Genomic DNA, 18,416 nt, shown 5'->3' with positions numbered 1-18,416 from the left:
ACTTATACGCAATAGATAAATATTTAAAACCAGTGACATCTGCTCGATGTATTCACTTTATTCAACTGTAGATGAATATATTATTAAAACTTCAGTAACGACTAAGACTGTGATTAAAAACCACACATCAGGACAACCAGCTACAATGCAATGGCATTTACATGTAACTCCCTCCACCGTACAAATAAGTTTACGAGTGGGGAGGTGACTGTAAACAAGGTCTGCCCCCTGCAACAGCTAACTCACTCTGACATTACTTATCTGTCTTCAGAACCAGAGTGCCCCGATATCGAACAATAAATAGAATCATATATGAATTCCTGGTACTTGTGGGTTATCGGGACACATCGCTTTAAAAATAGGTTAGGTTAGGTTAGGTTTGGTTTGGTTTGGTTAGGTTAGGTTAGGTTAGGTTAATGTGTGTGGATAAATGACATATACTTGAAAGTTATTATATTTTATTTCAATAAATGACAACTAACCTAACCTAACCTATTTGTAAAGCGATGTGTCCCGATAACCCACAAGTACCGAATTCCTTCAGTAAAATTTGAGCTGGATGATGGACCATTCCTATCGATCAGCATTAATTTACCTTCATTACATAACTGAAGTAGCTAGTTATCAACCAACCAGCTGAACTACCAACCCAAGTACCCCACTGACAAGACAATTACCTAACAAAAACCTGACAATTAACCAGACCACCAAGCCACCTGCTTTCACAGTCAACCGTCCAATTCAACTATAATCTACCCACCTAGCTAACCAAGTAACTTACATGCAAAACTAATAATAAAGCAACCACAATTTCATAAAGATTGCATAAAACTCCAAAGTTTTTTCATAAAATTAATTTTAATATTATCTCCCCTTCTCTCTGTTTTACAGGATATGTCCACCCTGTGTCATGTCATAGTAAAACTACATCAAAAATGTGTCAACAAATAAAGATAAATTTTCAAGACTTATACGTCTCTTTCCTCTTAACATCGCATCAAAATAAATGTTCAAAAGATAATAGTAACTAAAATCAAATAAATAAGAGAAACAGCTCTACAACAAGCCTCTTTTCTGCAAATTCACATCCTCACATCAATCATCAACCTTGTCTTAGAATTTATTTTATTTAAGCTTACCAGAACCAACACAGACATAACACAACGTAACCTGTCACAGAGCTTGAGATGCTGTGAGAATATAAAAGTGCACAAAATAAAGACTCGAACAGAGTTCCCAACTTCACTTGCATGACTATACACGCCTGCTTGCAAGTAATGTAACTCTTCATATCAAAATGAGGCATACATACAGTAAAATAAGTTCCAAATAAAATAAGGTACTTGTTGGTTATCGGGACACAAAACCGGAGAGTCGAATATCTGGACTTGGATTGGACGGAAAACGGCGCATGCGTATCAGAATACCCATATACTCGGTTGTAGTTATCTGTTAATTGCTGTTCGGTACCATGTTAAAAAAATCTAAAAGGGAATTTTTGCCTCCGAAGACAGGTTGTAACAACAATTAATATCTCATGCATATTAAAATAAAATATAATAACTTGTCATTTATTGAAATAAAATATAATAACTTTCAAGTATACACACATTAACCTAACCTAACCTAACCTATTTTTAAAGCGATGTGTCCCGATACCCACAAGCACCTAAAATACACTCACACATTTCTCCTAAATTTTCTCTTTATTAATAGAAATGCTCATGAGATTGTGTTTTTTTCTGAGTGTAAGTCCGACCATCCTCAGCACTCTGAACTAATTAAACAATTTCCATTAACAGTGTCCCACAAGAACTCACATGAACATTGTAATTTCTAATTTCCTATAACCAGTAAAAACAACATGGTGGATGGACACAAACAATGTCCAAGGTGGAATGGCAATTCATTTTGCCCTTGAAAACATTAATTAGAAATACGTGTCGAGATATCATTAAATGGAATAAAGTGTTGTAAAATTTAAAAAATCAGAATTAAATCATACGTACATAAAATATCAAACTGAAAGAAATTATAACACAGCCTGACAAATTCTCTTTGTTTCTTTTCTATGTTGCAGAGTATGTCTATATAAGATTATTCTATATGACAAAGGCATACACTAGCACAATTACACATTCTACATGACTAGACCACCTAAAGAGAAGGGTGGCGCACGAGATGTTGAACCATTTGTTTTTCATTTTGTGGTCATACTATTATAACGAGATATTTCAAACTCCGCGCATAGATGCAGTGGTTTATGGAAAGTCCTCTAGGGTTCAGCACAGATCAGTTGGTTAAGATGGCTGACAAGGGACGGCTTGCTGTTGAACAAAGAGCGAAGTTGGTGCTTTTGTACGCAGAAACAAAGAGTGTGACTGTTACAAAGAGACGTTTTCGTCAACATTTCGGCACAAGGTGGGCTCCCGCTAAAAACACAATCTATAGATTGTTTCGGCAGTTTGAAAATAACGGAACAGTGTTAGAACCAAAGCGCCGACGTGTTTCTCAAGTCCGTTCACCAGAGAACGTGGAAGCTGTGAGAGTGACAATGGAACGCAGCCCCACCAAGTCAACAAGAAGAGCTGAAGCCGAACTTGGAATCTCTGGTCGCTCTATTCAACGGATTCTCCATTCGGACCTTCATTTATTCCCGTATAAAATGACAGTGCTGCATTCTCTAGCTAAGCGGGAGAAGGGAGAAAGGCGAAAGGATAAAGATGGAGATCTGTGTCGACGAGTAGTGTAGAATATGAACGTTCGTCTCGAAGAGCTAGTACGACAAAACCAAATCCCCATGCTTTTGTGTTTCAAAGTTTATGTAGTTTGTAAATTTATGTGGTGTAATAATAAATTAAACCTAAATATAAATAATTCGACATCTCGTGCGCCACCCTGTATATTCAAATATAATGAACATTAATAGAGGCCAATATGGAAGTTCATGTCCCATTGTTTACATAGAAGTTATTGAACTTACTTCACTTTACATTAAGCTTAAATTTTCTTCAACAAGGGCCATCACCCAAATAAACTGGCAAATGACAAAAATCTTTGTGGCCTATAAACTTTCATAAATACAAGTAGAGAAAGATATGCAGTGTGACACTCTATATTTAACTTTGTAATTAACATGGATTAATATCTGCAACAAAATATCAAGGCAAACTGGATATTCATAACAACAAAAAGCATTTGGAAAATAAATGGAATCATGAACACCGCAGATCTATCGTTATTCCTTTTGCATCTGATGTATTAAATATCAGTATTTGTATTCTCTCAATCTTCTGAAGCCGTATTAATCTAAATAGAATGTTAAAGCATGTAGTACACATAGGTAGAAGCGTTCTTAAAGGGGCACAATGATTATAATGTAATCAAAACTTTGAGAACCATTTGAGAAAAATCTCCGTTTTAGAAATTCGTCCTTGATTTAAAAAGACATTGAAATTTCAAAATATTTGGGTCGTAAGGACATTTACCGTGTATTGATGATAACGTAAACACTTTCGACTTACCCTTGAGACTTTATGTACCCATTTTCCATTTTCAACAGCGACTTAATTTTTATCTCAACTTGCGTATCTGAGATTTGAGGTTATGACGTTTCAGAGAAAAGTTGGTAACCATGCAAAACACTGCACAACGTCACAACCCACGTATTTCACGTATCCCTGATGAGGCTTCACACATCCAGTGGATGCACACGCTCATAATCGCTGCTCTTAATGAATGCACTGGCAACTGAAGCAAAACTTTTCGGACCAATTCAAAAATGAGGCAGAATATTTTCTATACAACAGGCTAATGCCATTTCAGCCCTGAAGACGCATATTTCTTCGAAACGTTGGTATCTACTTACGAGTCTACACGACGTCACAACATCGTCAAAACAGTACTTTTAACTTCGGTTAGTTTTTACACAGCTCAGCTGTCAGGCAGCCGTAAAGAAGGGGTTGAATCTGAGTCTTCATGTGTGAACGCACTGCCAGCGTCTGCAATACTGTGCAGACAAGCGACAAACAAGCAACATGCGAACTCAGCAAGTGCATAAAAATATTGACACTACATTGTCGGTACCAAGGATATATAACAAAGTGACACGGTTCTTGTAATAAAACCCCAACATTGCTTCACTACTAAAAATAAACAATATGACAGGAAGCAAAATGGTGGTAAATAGCCTTCCTATTCGGGACTTACGACATTCTAACGTCTACGTGTCAACTAAGGCTCACTTCTGCATCTGAATTCCGGGCTGAAACAAACTCCGATTAGCCAATCGCGATTTAGGCGAGGTGTAATATCTACACACTTAAAAATGATTATTATAAAATACGTAGATTAAAACAACACTTGTTGAAACTATATACGCACGTTGCATTTTCTACTAAATTTGTTCCTTGCGATCCTAGGGATAGCTGTTTTGGTCATGGACAGCTCTCACAAGCGATCGCCAAGCAAAGAATACATTAGGCATTCCCAAAACATTAACCACTGCTTCGCACCAACGTTATGCTCAAAGACGACTATAATTTCGTCTTTACTTCCACACGTTTCCCCTTCCTTCGACCCTCCAACGCATTTTCATAGATTCACTTCCTACGGGCAGCCTCCTTGCTTACGTCCCTTCAACACTTCCTATAACCAACATGTTTTGTCCTTCCCCTTACACTCACTGAAGTGAACAACCACTTAATCTGCTAATGACCAATGTTCACCCATTATTTATATATGTCCATTACTATTTCAATAGACAAAATTAAGGAATAATCAACAAAATCATCGGCGGAGGTCCAAGTCCACATGACCCACGCTAATCTGATACTGAAATTCCTAGTGCTCAGTCAAAAATCATCTGGTAATGACGTCACCACAGATAAAGGTACAAACTGTGTAACGGTTTCTAAGACAAATGTGACGAAATGCGTAGAAATCATTGTAGTTGTGGGGCAACAGGCTCTTACTTCGTCAGTTACTTTATAATAAGGAATCAATTTCAGTAATGCAGAACTAAAACCAGATATGTGGTAGGTTGCATGAAGATGGTGAATCTGAAAGCAATAATAACTAGTCACTGCAGACTGTAAGGATATGTGAAAGACTATGGGACCCACAGCGACGGGGACACGAGTTGGAGGCTTCATAAAGACACAGCAAAGGCAGGATTTACGAAAGGTAAATCAGCCAAATGAAAAACAAAGAGCCCCAAATAAATTTCTGTTCGAGTACTGATTACTTTGTACACACAATGTTGTGTACTTCGGGCTAAGCTGTGTCAAGAAACAGTGACTGGGTGGATGGGTACCGATTTCAAAACAGGACGTCGGAATACCTCACCAGTCACTGGTTCAAAACGACTTTGGGGGTCCACCTGGCTATTGCGAATTGTCATTACAAACCTAAATCTGAGAATATGGATGTGTGGAACTATATCCATCCCCACTCCAGACGCCATGATGGCTTCAACTAGATCATTCTGAGCGACGTATGTCACAGCGACCCCTTGATAAACTGCAAACATCATCAATATTATAGATACCAATTAACACATTTTCAACAAGACCGTGTCACTGGGTACGTCTCCATCTTCGCGCCACTGAAACATGGGCATGAACTTTCGATTTCAACAACCCTCGACCTGCATGCGGCCCACCGTACATCTTTGTAATATTGTATTTCACATAAAAGAAACCACCGGAATTAAAGATTTTATCCCAAGTAAATTATTAATGAAATTAAATAAACAAATCTGTCGAGGAAAAATGAGGCAATATGTGACCCTACGCAAAATTCAGGTTTTCACAGCGCTGAGTCTGAAGATGCCTGTCTTCTGGGTTGTTGCGCCGTGTTGTCTGGTAGAAGTTTACCAAAGTTTCATAGGGTTGCTGCCTCCATCATCAGAGCTATCGTGACTCGTCGTCTTGACAATGAAGGCAGCAAGCACCTCTGAAACGTCGGTGAACTAATACCAGGCTACACGGGGCAACAACCCAGAAGACTGCCATCTTCAAAACGCGAACCTGTTTCCATTTTTAGTAAACTGCAACGGAGTTCCCATTAATTTCCCTCATGTATAACCCACCCGTTCGCGAGTCGATAAGAAATGGAGAATACGGCCCACGTCTTGAAAGGTTAACAACATGTGGTCTAGAGCCGTGGATAGTATGCAATACGGACCAGTGGCTGGCGCTTCCTGACACGGTACTGAACATTACAACTGCATAAAAGATGGGAAATTTTTCAAGCAGCTTCACAATCAGCTTTTCAGGAATAACTGAACACAATAAGCCAGCAGCTGTGACACTGTTTTGTAACAACATTTGTAAACTGGAATGTTACAAAGAAACCTCTCTGCAATGCGAGTGATTTAATGACATATTCAGCATCTAAAACTCTCAGTAATGCTTCTCTGAACACAGGTCTTTAAAATGACCTCAGTCCTAAGTATCTATAATCTATATGATCACGCGTATCAACGTTACAGCCTAAGGTAGGATCTTAGGCATAAGAAAATTGTTTATGACAATAGATAAATATTTTAAACACAAAATTGCTTAACCCAATGGAACACTCACTCACCCATCAGACGCTTATTTTGAACAAACTTAAACATACCGCACGTCTGAATTTCCACGTCACTAGCAAGTGGGTCGCCATGTCAATCCCACGAAATGCCCTACTAAATCACCCACAAACAATAACATTGTTCACTGTAATGGTTCCATCGTAGTCTGTCGATAAAGTTCTTACAACTGTAGAACTACGTGCAAGTTCGAACTATGATTTACAACAAAGACTGATTTGCCCCTCAAAAAAGACCACGAGGGCTTCGTCCCAACCCCAATCCTTTAAAGTAACATGGTAACTACAAGTAACGACAATTTTAACGTTCAACAGTGTCCACGGTGTGTGTTTATCTTCGTAAGGAGACAAGCAGTGGTTTCTCTGAGGCAAAAGTTGAAAGTGTTAAAATCATTCTGCTCCTACCGGTCATAATTATTAATTTTCATATATTGGCATTACGTGTTCGACCGTAACACAACTTCAGTGTCTCAGAAAGAAAATTACATCTGCGGTTTGTATATCGAACGTGCATTTTAAAGACTCACTCTCATCAGTAAACTGTTATTTCTCGACTTTTCTACTTCCGGCCTGCAGTGTTTATGCCACACACTTATAAGCCAAATGCTCAAGGATGGCCAGCTGTAAAGAACGAGATCCGAAGGTCATATATCAGTGAGGCATAGATAAGTACATAAATTTGCGCACATTTTCCGAGTGAACGGTACTATAATTATGAAGAATTAAAATTTTGTGGAAAGAAGTGGCACTTCCGCATTTTATGGTGCAACTGCCACCCCAGGATTTGACTGGAGACCTAAAATATTAGGCTAGATGACCGAGATTCGAACCTGCAACCACAAAATAAAACAAATTCTAACCGCGAAATTAGTCACGAATTATCTAAATTATTGCTTAAACAGCCAATGGACAAGTCCATACAAATTTTTGGTTCACGTAATACAAAAAACACAGTAATACATGGCGAGATGCCAGTGAACATTCGGTGTTCGGGACAAATTCTTTATGAAGTTAAAGACTACGAATGTCCACTACATGTGCTGTAGTAAAAGAAATGCTTGCACACTATAAAATTCCTCTTCTACTGTAAAGCACTTTTAAGCTCGAGCGAAATCTGACATAATAAAGTAAATTTCTCTCCCCACCACCAGCTAAGGGGGATAAAAAAACACAAAGCCAACATTCACACTTCACTGGCCAGCAACAACGAAATGTTTTCTTTGCAGAAAATGTGCATTATCCAGAACAATTTCGAGGCAATACGAAATATCATGTATATAGAAGAAAAAGGCAAACCTACAAACCTGAATGCTTCAAATAGGTTTCAATCGATTTAACTACTACTACTAATGCTGAATTTTATTAAATGCAATTCTTCATGCTTAAGTATTTTTCTTGTTGGAGAAACTTGGCAAGCCACAGTGTACGGTTTAATCCCACACTGAACACCATTGTGGATTAGGGGACTTACAGTGGTGGCATTCAATACTATCACTGTTTCTCCTCGTAGTGCAGAAGTACTGATGTTTCCTTTTATATTAATACACGCCACTCAAACAGAAAACTTACGTGTCGGGGCATTCGTACAAATACTCTCCCCCCCCACCCCCCCAATCTTCTGGTATGAAAAGATGTGCTAGGAAGAAACCGTAACATCCACTTTTTCATCAGATGTTACAATCTATATCAAGAACTATTAACTAATAAGTAAAATATTAAGGATCTGTTTCTTTGCAAACTTCCATAAAGATATTTTCACAACATTTAATTTGTCAGACGTGACACCAAAGGTCAACTCTCGCCACGTTCGCAGGATTTGTAAGGTCATCCTTCATCCAATCCTTTTACAAATTTCACATACTTACACACAAGCGACGTTCTTTCAAATTTTATAAGCAAAAATGCCCACGAAAAGTTGCATACTTTTCGAAGACCAAAGAGACTTGTAATGCTAGTGTCGCTCCAAACCAAGATGTTCAAACGCGCAAACTCGCCATGTTTGTACTAATGATGGTAGGGAATTACAGTATAAAGGCGCTGTCGCCTCCAGTAGCACTATGTTGCAGGGATGGATGAGAGTATACGATCATCCTGATTCCACAACACGGGCAAATTTTTCGTACTGTCTAAAACTTCCAAGTCAGATTTTAAACGCCATTATTAGTGTTCTTTCTGAAGTCGGGCTGCAGGTTTCAGAACACTTTTATGTCCTCCCACTAGTAACAATATTTGCGCAAAACACATGACCACGTCTCTCATACGCCCATAAATGAATATACATGAAGGTAATGACTACAGCTGCATTACCGGCTCCACAAGTATGACGTAAGATCGTTGTATAACGGTGGAACCAGGGGTCCGCACGCTCTCACTCACGTACCAAACCACTTATCCCTTGAGTTAAGTCTTCAGTGATGTGTATTCTCAATGTAACTGTACTCCCTGGATGACATTGTCAATGCATCAGAGGCAGTTAAAACGTGGACCACGACTCGCTTTCCTCAGTGTTCAATAATGACTTGGGCCCTGACAAAACTGCATCGAGTACAATGTAAATCGTATTACCAACATCCGAAGTGTCACCTCCTGACGTTCATTTTTTCGATATTGTTATAACTAAGGTTCGGAAGTTCATGACCTAAATAACCGAGAAATATGCATGCAAATATGCCCCAAAAACAGCTAAATATGATCCAAAAAAGGCAAAATATGACCTACTTCGTTATGAAAAAATATTCGCTAAAATTAAAAAAGACGTTTTATATTTCAATCATGTTATTTATTTACATACATATGCATGTACAACTATTCCATTACTTAATTTCCTACAAATTTTAATCAAAAACCTCAGTCGCTCTAAATTGTAAATACGTCGTTTTGGATCAGAATCGGATGTTGAGAAAACGTGCTCCTATAAAACGAAAATAAATTTAAAAGATGAGCCTTTCATGCATATCAAACTCATTAATTACATATACATAAATAAACTAAATTCGAAATATTACGTACATTTCTTTATTTTTCTTTCTTGGCAGTATTAAAATATATAACGATGTGCATTTTCAAGGTATCGAATAAAAATCTTCTTCGATTGTCGCTCAATATGGTCTAGTAACTTGACAAGCTCCTTTCGACATCGCACGACGTCACCGGATGATATTTGAAGAGGGTTAAATCATTGCTGTTTAACGCTGGTTCATCTTCTCCCAGTGTAGCTTCATATCCGCTTAGGATGTCGCTTATTTTGCACATTGTCGTATAACTATCATTTGGACACAAAACTGTATTAAGTTTTGATTTCACAGCATCACCTGTTTTGACTCTTGCTTGCCCTATCTCGCACTCCAGACCCTTGATCAGCTCCAAACTTTCATGCAGATCTGCGCCAACTACCTCTAGGCGAGAAATTGTAGTTCCTATGCCTCCATAGTTCGATTTTATATAAGCCAGACTTCCTGTCAAACTACTGGGAAATAGTTCTTAAACAATTTTGATAGAAAATGCCTCGCTGCTGTCAAAACTGTTAACAATTTCTTCAATACCTGCGTAGTTTTCGCAGTTGTACTCAGGAGCGTCGAGCCAGGTACCCCATCGAGTTAGTCCCGGCTGAGGAGAAAGAGCCAATGAGGGTGCGAGTTGTTTGAATTTCTGCACCTTCAATGGAGCTTTAACGAACATTTTCTTAACGTTCGAGATCAACTTGTCGACTTCAGTATAACTACGACTAATTTCTTCGGCAACTCTGTGTAGGGCATGAGCGAGACATGTTAAATGGACCATTTTTGGATAAAGCAGCTTTTACCATATACGGTGCAGCGTCCGTTACAAAGAGGAGGATATTGTCTCGCTTAACGTCGCCTTTCCACAAGAGTTTCATGGCGTTATCGAAAAATACAGCGATAGAGGAGTGGTTTACTGTATCAAGAAGGAATATGACACCAGGACGGTCAGCAAAGAGCGTGCCAATAACGACATTCGCTTCATATCTGCCGCAGACAATCGAAGCCCAAATCTTATTGTCGCCCATAGTACAGGTAATTCTTTTTAGAACATCTTCATAATAGGCAGGCACATAGTTTTTTCAAGTGTTGATTCGTCTGGAATTAACTGAGTCGTGTATTTCTTCAAGAAAGTTTTGAACTGCTCATTGATCACTTTGTTCAGTGTTATGTTGGCAGACACCGTCATTTCACACAGGTCCTTTGAAAATTCCGATGTTTTGTTTGATGGTGAAGTTGTTGCAGTGTTATCGAACAGAAGTCATTGCTTGCTTTGATGACTGGTTTGTCGGCTCAAATTATTTTTATGTTTTGCAGTATCACAATGTTGATGCATATTAAATCGCTTGCCAGCTGTAACTTTAACTTCACAAAGTTTACAGAGCAGAATTGTCCCATCAGAACTAAAATAGGATTCATTGTAAATGCCTGAGAAATGTAGTTACAAGTAAGAATTTTATACCCAAAATATAACCAAAATAAGCATTTAACTACAAATATGACCAAAAACAAAAACAAAAACTAAATATGCATTTATATGCAAAATAAATACAGTCTAATTGTGATTAGAATCACTCAGTTAGTGTTTAATTTCAGTTTAGAATGAAAATAGAAGCCCCAATGAAAATATGACATGTCACGAACATCCGAACCCTAGTTTTAACATATGCTTTCTTCAGCATACAAGTTTTAGAAAGATTCTATATTCTTCCATCTTGTTTATATCCCCACACCAAATTCACTAAATGCTACTGTAAAAAATTGTCTCGAACGATAAAATGTCCGCTCATCCATCCATTTGTTTGTATTCGATAAAAACTGCGATCACATGTAATTCTGTACACAACGTTTCTGGTACGTTTTACGAACGTATTTGAATGCAGTATGGTCTTAACAGCCTACCTCGAAAACAATCCGAAACGACTGCTAACATTAAGACTTTCTGAAGCTACTTACCTACACGAACTCACACCACGATACAAAGTATTCTAACAGCATCCAGTCAAGAGATTCCCTGCTTACCACAACCCGATGGCCGATTGATTAGTCGTTACAAAGCTACCTGTGACGCTACAACCTAGTAACACCATCACTCTAGTTAATACACTTTACTTGAAATTCGACCTCTTAACGCAACGAACGACCACACATGGAAAACAAGGATGCAACAATCAACAACTCCCCTTATATTAAAAGTGGCATATAAGATAATTTTCACTTACATTTGGGCTTGGGCGTGAGGTTTGGTATCGGTTTTTTTGCGTTTCTTATTGACCCCTCCAGAGACTGCTGCACTCATCTTGACCCACAGAGGGTCCTGGAGGTCACATGGGCCAAGCCTGAAACAAACAAGCCACAACAATAAGTAACTGTGAACACCATGCGTCAACACTGTCTGCAAATACAGAGCCCGGTTACACTTTGATGGTTCTGCATCAAGCCGACAAGAGATCACGCATTGCACCTGCATCATTAAAAACATGCACACCTTCAATGCAGGAAGACGGAAAAAGTTACGCACAAGTAAGAATCTCAACATGAAATATTTGCGGAGAAAGAGCTCTCAGCACCCACTGGAAAGGCGGGTGGAGAGAAACCGCTTTGGATGTAGCGGGGAAATATAAGTCTTGTCCTTGCTTAGAAGATAACCCGGGACGTCCAGCGATTATAGTTTATTCAGCTATCATTTTCGTATTGTAATCACGTCGTACAAAGAAATAAGTGAAATTATTCGCAGATATTAATTAACACGAAGACAGCACACTTTAAAACTTGTGGTTCGTTTAATCATTTATAATTACTACATGTCCAATGGCGTTAAATTACATACGCCAGTCGCAGACAGTACAACTATTTAAGGGGTAAATAGCATGTATTCGGTGATCATAATCGGCAGTTAGTGATCTCGCGAGGTTCTCACAGGGAACTAGACCAGATCTGGACACACAGTGAATGCAGGTTTCCTGGTATCTCTGTAATGGAACAGGTTCCTGGTTTTGGTTTGTTTTGTGGAGGCATCTACCCAACTCCTAATACAATTAAAGACTAGATCAACCTGTTCTTGCAAGAATGCCAACCTCCAATTCCATCTTCGCAGCAACAGCAGGCCAAGTTTGCACTGCTTCAAAGTTTACGTCATTGTATCAACAAGAAACTGTTTATAGTATCAACACTTTATAGATTTGTACGTTTCAAGGAAACTCGCAGAACAGCATCTGAAGGCCCATATAGCAAACTCGGACGCCGACAAAAAAAGTTACAGAAACAGTGCTTGTAGACAGTAAATCATACAAAATATGAACTGTAATTCTGAACCATGACACTGCGTGGTCTTGTATGTGGTTTTCGAACTGGCAACCATCTACAGGACATCACGGCGTCTCAACCAAGTAAACCACAATCCAAATTCTCGCCGGTGTCAAGGCCTCAGACCTCAAACACAGAATGTATTAGTGTATTATAATGTCGGTCATAAACCTACTGTTTCAAATTGCACGTTAGATTAATCGGTTATTGTTATCACACCAAGAATTTCGCTTGTTCATTATGTCGTCACTCTCGTCAGTACCCTGCTTCACTTTATTACCACTTATGTGAAATCAGAGATAAAACTTCACACATTCTTGACCTTCGCACTAGATAAATGTGAGCGCGGCCAGTTCCACGTTCTGACAGCTTTCAGGCAGCAGCACAGCCGCCGATACGTTTAAAAACCAGCGTTTTTAAAAGATTCGGGACACATACACGAAATGGCGCAAGCTCTGTTTCGAGATACTCATAATGTTGGCGGTCCGGAGATAAATACAGGCATACTTCGTTTAATTGCGCTTCGAAGATATTGCGTTTTTTTTACAAATTGAAGGTTTGTGGCAACCCTGCGTCGAGCAAGTCTATCGGCGCCATTTTTCAAACAGCATGTGCTCACTTCGTGTCTCTGTGTCACATTTTGGTAATTCTCGCAATGTTTTTAAACATAATGCTATTGCACACTCAATAGACTACAGTGTAGTGTAAACATAACTTTTATATGCACTGGAAAACAAAAAAACTCGTGACTCGCTTTATTGCGGTGGTCTGGAACCGAACCCGCAATATCTCCGAGGTATGTCTGTACACAAAGACTGCTTTCACACGTGAGCCCCTGAGCCGGTATGCAGCTCAAGCGGAGCCGATAAGCATATCAGAGTTCGACTCTCATGACCCTCCGCTAGAGTTACCAACTTCACTCAGTCCCTCCAATGACACATTTTCAGTGTATTATCAGCGTTCATCAAATCATGTCGGAACTTGATGAAGAGGTTGCTTCGGTTGTATTGGCTTTACAAAAGCGAAGAAAGCGTAGAAATAGGAGAATGTGGGTGTATCCTATTGTTAGTGCTAGACTTATACACGGTAGTTTTTATTCATTGTACAGTGAACTGAGGGAAGATGATAATAAGTTTTTTAATTACTTCCGAATGCCAATTGCATCATTTGATAAGTTGTACAATAACTTAAAGGGCTCCTTTTGTGAGAAGCTATGAGAATTTGTATTCCGGCTGAGGAGAGAATCGTTGTTACATTAAAGTAAGCAAAGTATTCCATTTTATCATAGCACTATTTTTTTTCAAAACAAATAATTGTAAAAGAATAAAATTAACAAATTATTATTCCGGATAAAAAACTCTACAGTTTAGTTCTCACATCTCTCCCCCATATCCAAACAGCTAGAGGTGGCGCTGAACGTAGGAGACGGTGCTGAAAAGCATGCTACTGATGAGCTGATCCAAGCACAATTACTTATTCAATTCAATTCAACACATATTAAGAAATAGTAATATTTTATAGTAGAAATATTATAAATGATTAATAAACATTACCTAATACAAACAACTTACTGAAGTTTTTTTCTTTCCCACAATGTTCCTCTCCCGTATAAATGCGTTGGCTAGACTGGCTTCATCTGCAGCCCACTGAGCCTCGCGTGAAAAGAGTTCCATGTTAAAGCAGGCAAAACTCTCCCCGCCAGTAGCCGCTACTAGCGGGGAGAGCTGCATAGCGGCTCATCAGCCGCTCACACGGGTTCACCGGCTCTCGTCTAAAAGAGTCCAATGCATTTTGCTGTGATTTCTATCCCCAGTAGTCGCTTCAGCTCGCGTGAGCCACGTGTGAAAGCAGTCTAAAGCGTGAAGATCACGAATGGCATTATCTTCATACCGAATAAAATGGAACACTTAATTCGTGGAGTAACGCTGCTGGCTAGAGGCTAAGATAGAGACAATACGGCGAGAATGCACTCAGGCGGAAAAGTAGGGCCGACTCTAAGTTCGCGTTTCGGCTGCCGTGTACCAAAAAAAAAAACTGACTCTGCATGGCCGTAATTGAATCATGAGTGAATGATTGAAGGCCAGAGACTGTTGTTCTGAAGAGGGAAATATTCTAAAAGTGCTCAAGTATTTTTCAACAAAATATGATATCGGCAGACTTACTTCTCAGCAGCCACATCTGGGTTCAAAACCATTACATTCTAGTAAATAGTGAGCTAATATGACAACACTACACACATGACGCTTTAGTCAAAATTACAATCCCCCACTTTCATATAAAACTTCGAATTGACAGATTCTCTGGTTACTTTTAAAGCCGTATATAATACTGGTACATTACTTGACGCCGTTAACTGCTTCGACTACACAACGTGGAATAACATTAGTGAATGACTTGGAAAGGATCTAGAAGGAAACGGCCGTAGCCTAACCGAATGGCTGAACGGACTGATGAAACCCACAGAAACCACGATTACAACTGAGAGTCTCCCGAGTCTCGAGTGCTAATAACACGAAAGTGTCACAATAACGTGTTAAAACAATAAGTTTCGTAATTCACATTCTTTATGTAACATAATTTCATTGGTTAAGACAGGCGTATGAAATAAACAGGGCGTGTAACGTACGTGCGGGAACGTACAAATACACAAATTCTTGGTAAATTACATGGGAAGAGGCATTACCTGTGACACGTGAGCGTAGGCGAGATGATAACACTGGTCAACACGTAAAATGTTATAAAAACGAAACTAACCAATCTTGATTAATTTTAGGCTGATGAACACGAAAATCATATTAAAATTTGTCGATTGGCTCCTGTTTTCGAATTATAGTTGGGGTCTCATATTAGCGAGTTACTCTTCATTACCATCAGTTATAGTACCACCAGGCTCTTGAAACGTGATCAGTAACAGTCACCTCGCTCAGCATTACGTGATAAGTTGTTGCCGCCTCAAATGCATCTTCAACTCTTGCAGTATTCCTCGAATCCTGGGTGATTTGATCTCAGTTAACAGTTCTCTGCGAGATTCCTACTTCTTGCGCAGTAATTGTGTCGTGTCAGATTAATATGCCCCGTAATTGTGTGAAAAGTCCGGATAACTTGTTACATATGTGGAGATGTCACGTTTGCTTCAAGAAAGTGTACGTTAACTCAATCCATAAAAAAGGCTTACGAATTGTACTTTGGGTGTAAAGTAGGCGGTCAGGACAAGAACTGGGTTCCACACGTATGCTGCACTACCTGCTCATCAAAACTCAACGCGTGGGTGAATCATAAGGGACGTTCTGTGCCTTTCGCAGTGCCCATGGAATGGAGGGAGCCAAACAAATCACCTCACAGACTGTTACTTCTGTATGGTGCCTCCTATTAGAAAAGGGGTGACAATGAATAAAAAGTTGACAGTGACGTACCAAAATATACCATCTGCAATTCGCCCCGTTCCTCACGGTGAACTACTACCTACTCCTGAACCACCCGAAAGTTTTTCTGTATACTCTGATGAAGATGAAGACACTGATGATATTCATGTTGAGCTTGATATATACGAAGAAGTACAGCAGCCGTCTACGTCAAGGGATCCACCATTTTGTACAAGTCTCTATCCTTCTGAACCACATAAGATCACAGAAAGTGAGCTTAATGACCTCATCAGGGATTCGAACTGCCGAAGAATAAGGCAGAGCTTTTGGCCTCGAGGCTACAACAGTGCAATCTTCTAGATCACTCTGTGAACGCGACAACATTTCTTACTCGAAATGAAGACTGTGATAAATTCTATCAAACAGAAGGTGAACTCACTGACTTCTTTTGGAAAACTGGGGTGCAAGATGTAATTTAAGATGCAATTCTTGCACTCACACCTGGATTTCTTCCCGTCAAACTGTGGTGCCGTCAGCGACGATCATGGTGAGCGCTTCCATCAAGACATCTCAGCGATTGAGCAAAGATACAACAGGATTTGGAGTGCCGCCATGTTAGCCGATTTTAGTTGAATGGTGAAAGGGATGCTCCAGAAGCTAAATACAAGCGAAAGGCGCCGTGTTTGACAAAAGTATGTTCGTAACTATATTTTATTGCCATATAACTAAAAAAAATACCTTGTATAAATATAACAAACTAGTTTTTTTTAAAAAAAAACAAGAGCCAATCTGTCAATTTAAGCACTATTTCTGTGTTTAGCACCCCAAAATCTATGAAGTAAACTTACTTTCATGCCCATAACAAGAAATGACTCAAAATTTGTTGCAGTGTAATATTAAAACTCTTCACTGACTAACAGAACCGCGAAGAACCCCGAAAGGGTGGACTGGGTTTATATTCCCTTGGCCATTTTCTGTAGCGCGAATACCCTTGGTATGCACAGAGTGTTAAGATGTGGACTGGACTCGTCTGGCTCAGGACTGGGAACACAGCAGATCCCCTCTGAAGTCTACAAAATGTGACCAATTTATCCGATTCGGCTACTGTTAACTTCTTAAAAAGACAGGGAAATTTTAATGTGCTGTAGTGCATGTCAGTAGGGATTCTGGAATCCTGAGATACTTCATCCACACAATGAAATGTGTTTTGAGAATTCGCCTTCCATTTACAACCAGATCTTCAATTCAGCTCCTGAGATCAAGACGTATATTTTCCTCATCTCTCCGAAGGACGCACGTAACTAAAAATTTACGTAATATCTGGACTAATACCTACAACCCACAAACTATGTTCATCACTGTCATATTTTCCCCATCGTTGTCACCTCCTCCCTCGAGTACCGTCATCCAAAGCCTGTCCTCAAACGTCGTCGACACATCTTCCACCCATTAGTCCTTATAATGTCTCGGAAGATCATAAAATACTGGTCCTGCATCAAATGAAGACAGAGAGGGCGGTCGGTCACTCCGCCGACGCGTGAGAACAATCGCGTCCCGTTGCATGGCGACGCTACGGCGATAACGACGCGACGCTCTCAAAATCAACAAAACCAGACAGACGTCATGATAATCCCGCATTTCAACTCATTCATGCGAGAGCACAATACGAGCCACTAATGACTGGATTAGTCTATTTGGTTTTCAATACCGTGTAAATCACCAGGGTCATGGGGGGCGAGGTACGTAGCAGGCCAACGCAAAGATAAATGATAAATGCTAGCAAAATTTGATCGGTAAACCATTTAGTAGACACTGGCGTACGTGAGGCAACGGTGTTAAGATGAATCTTCAACAAAGACATGAAGTAATAACTAGTTCAGGCGGGAAATTTCTTGTCCACGAGTGAAAATCAGTTTATCTAGGATTATTTCCGTCGATTTGTTGTGGAACACCGCTGTAAACTGAAACGTACCACGTTACAGATAACACGTCCATTATTCGTAAAGAAAACGTTCAGGACATTTAGTTGGGCCAACAATTTTGTTTACACTTTTTTGTACACACTTGAGTTTGGATTGATGGCTGAATAGAATTTAGTCCAGATCTTAAATAATTTTCACAGATACTGAAATTCTGCTCCATAAAATAAAATCATAAA

The 18,416-nt window shown here is 39.4% G+C and overlaps 1 protein-coding gene and 1 pseudogene across 11 annotated transcripts in view; both read right to left on the bottom strand.

The window, feature by feature from the left end:
- The window catches only part of tai (basic helix-loop-helix family member taiman), a 443,569-nt gene that overhangs the window by 49,628 nt on the left and 375,525 nt on the right, over positions 1-18,416 (bottom strand). For all 11 annotated transcript variants that reach the window (XM_087352653.1, XM_087352650.1, XM_087352649.1 and 8 more), the window contains exon 2: positions 11,813-11,929. In XM_087352653.1, coding sequence (XP_087208779.1) covers positions 11,813-11,889 — 77 coding nt within the window. In that variant the 5' untranslated portion in view covers positions 11,890-11,929. The remainder of the gene's footprint in view (positions 1-11,812; positions 11,930-18,416) is intronic.
- On the bottom strand, positions 9,607-11,082 carry LOC147873175 (uncharacterized; annotated as a pseudogene).

This window comes from Zootermopsis nevadensis, unplaced genomic scaffold, assembly GCF_977971745.1.
Source record: "Zootermopsis nevadensis isolate Lab colony 2312 unplaced genomic scaffold, Znev_1.0 Znev_ptg000021l, whole genome shotgun sequence".
Classification (NCBI taxonomy): domain Eukaryota; kingdom Metazoa; phylum Arthropoda; class Insecta; order Blattodea; family Termopsidae; genus Zootermopsis; species Zootermopsis nevadensis.
This window is presented reverse-complemented; position numbering and strand designations above follow the sequence as displayed.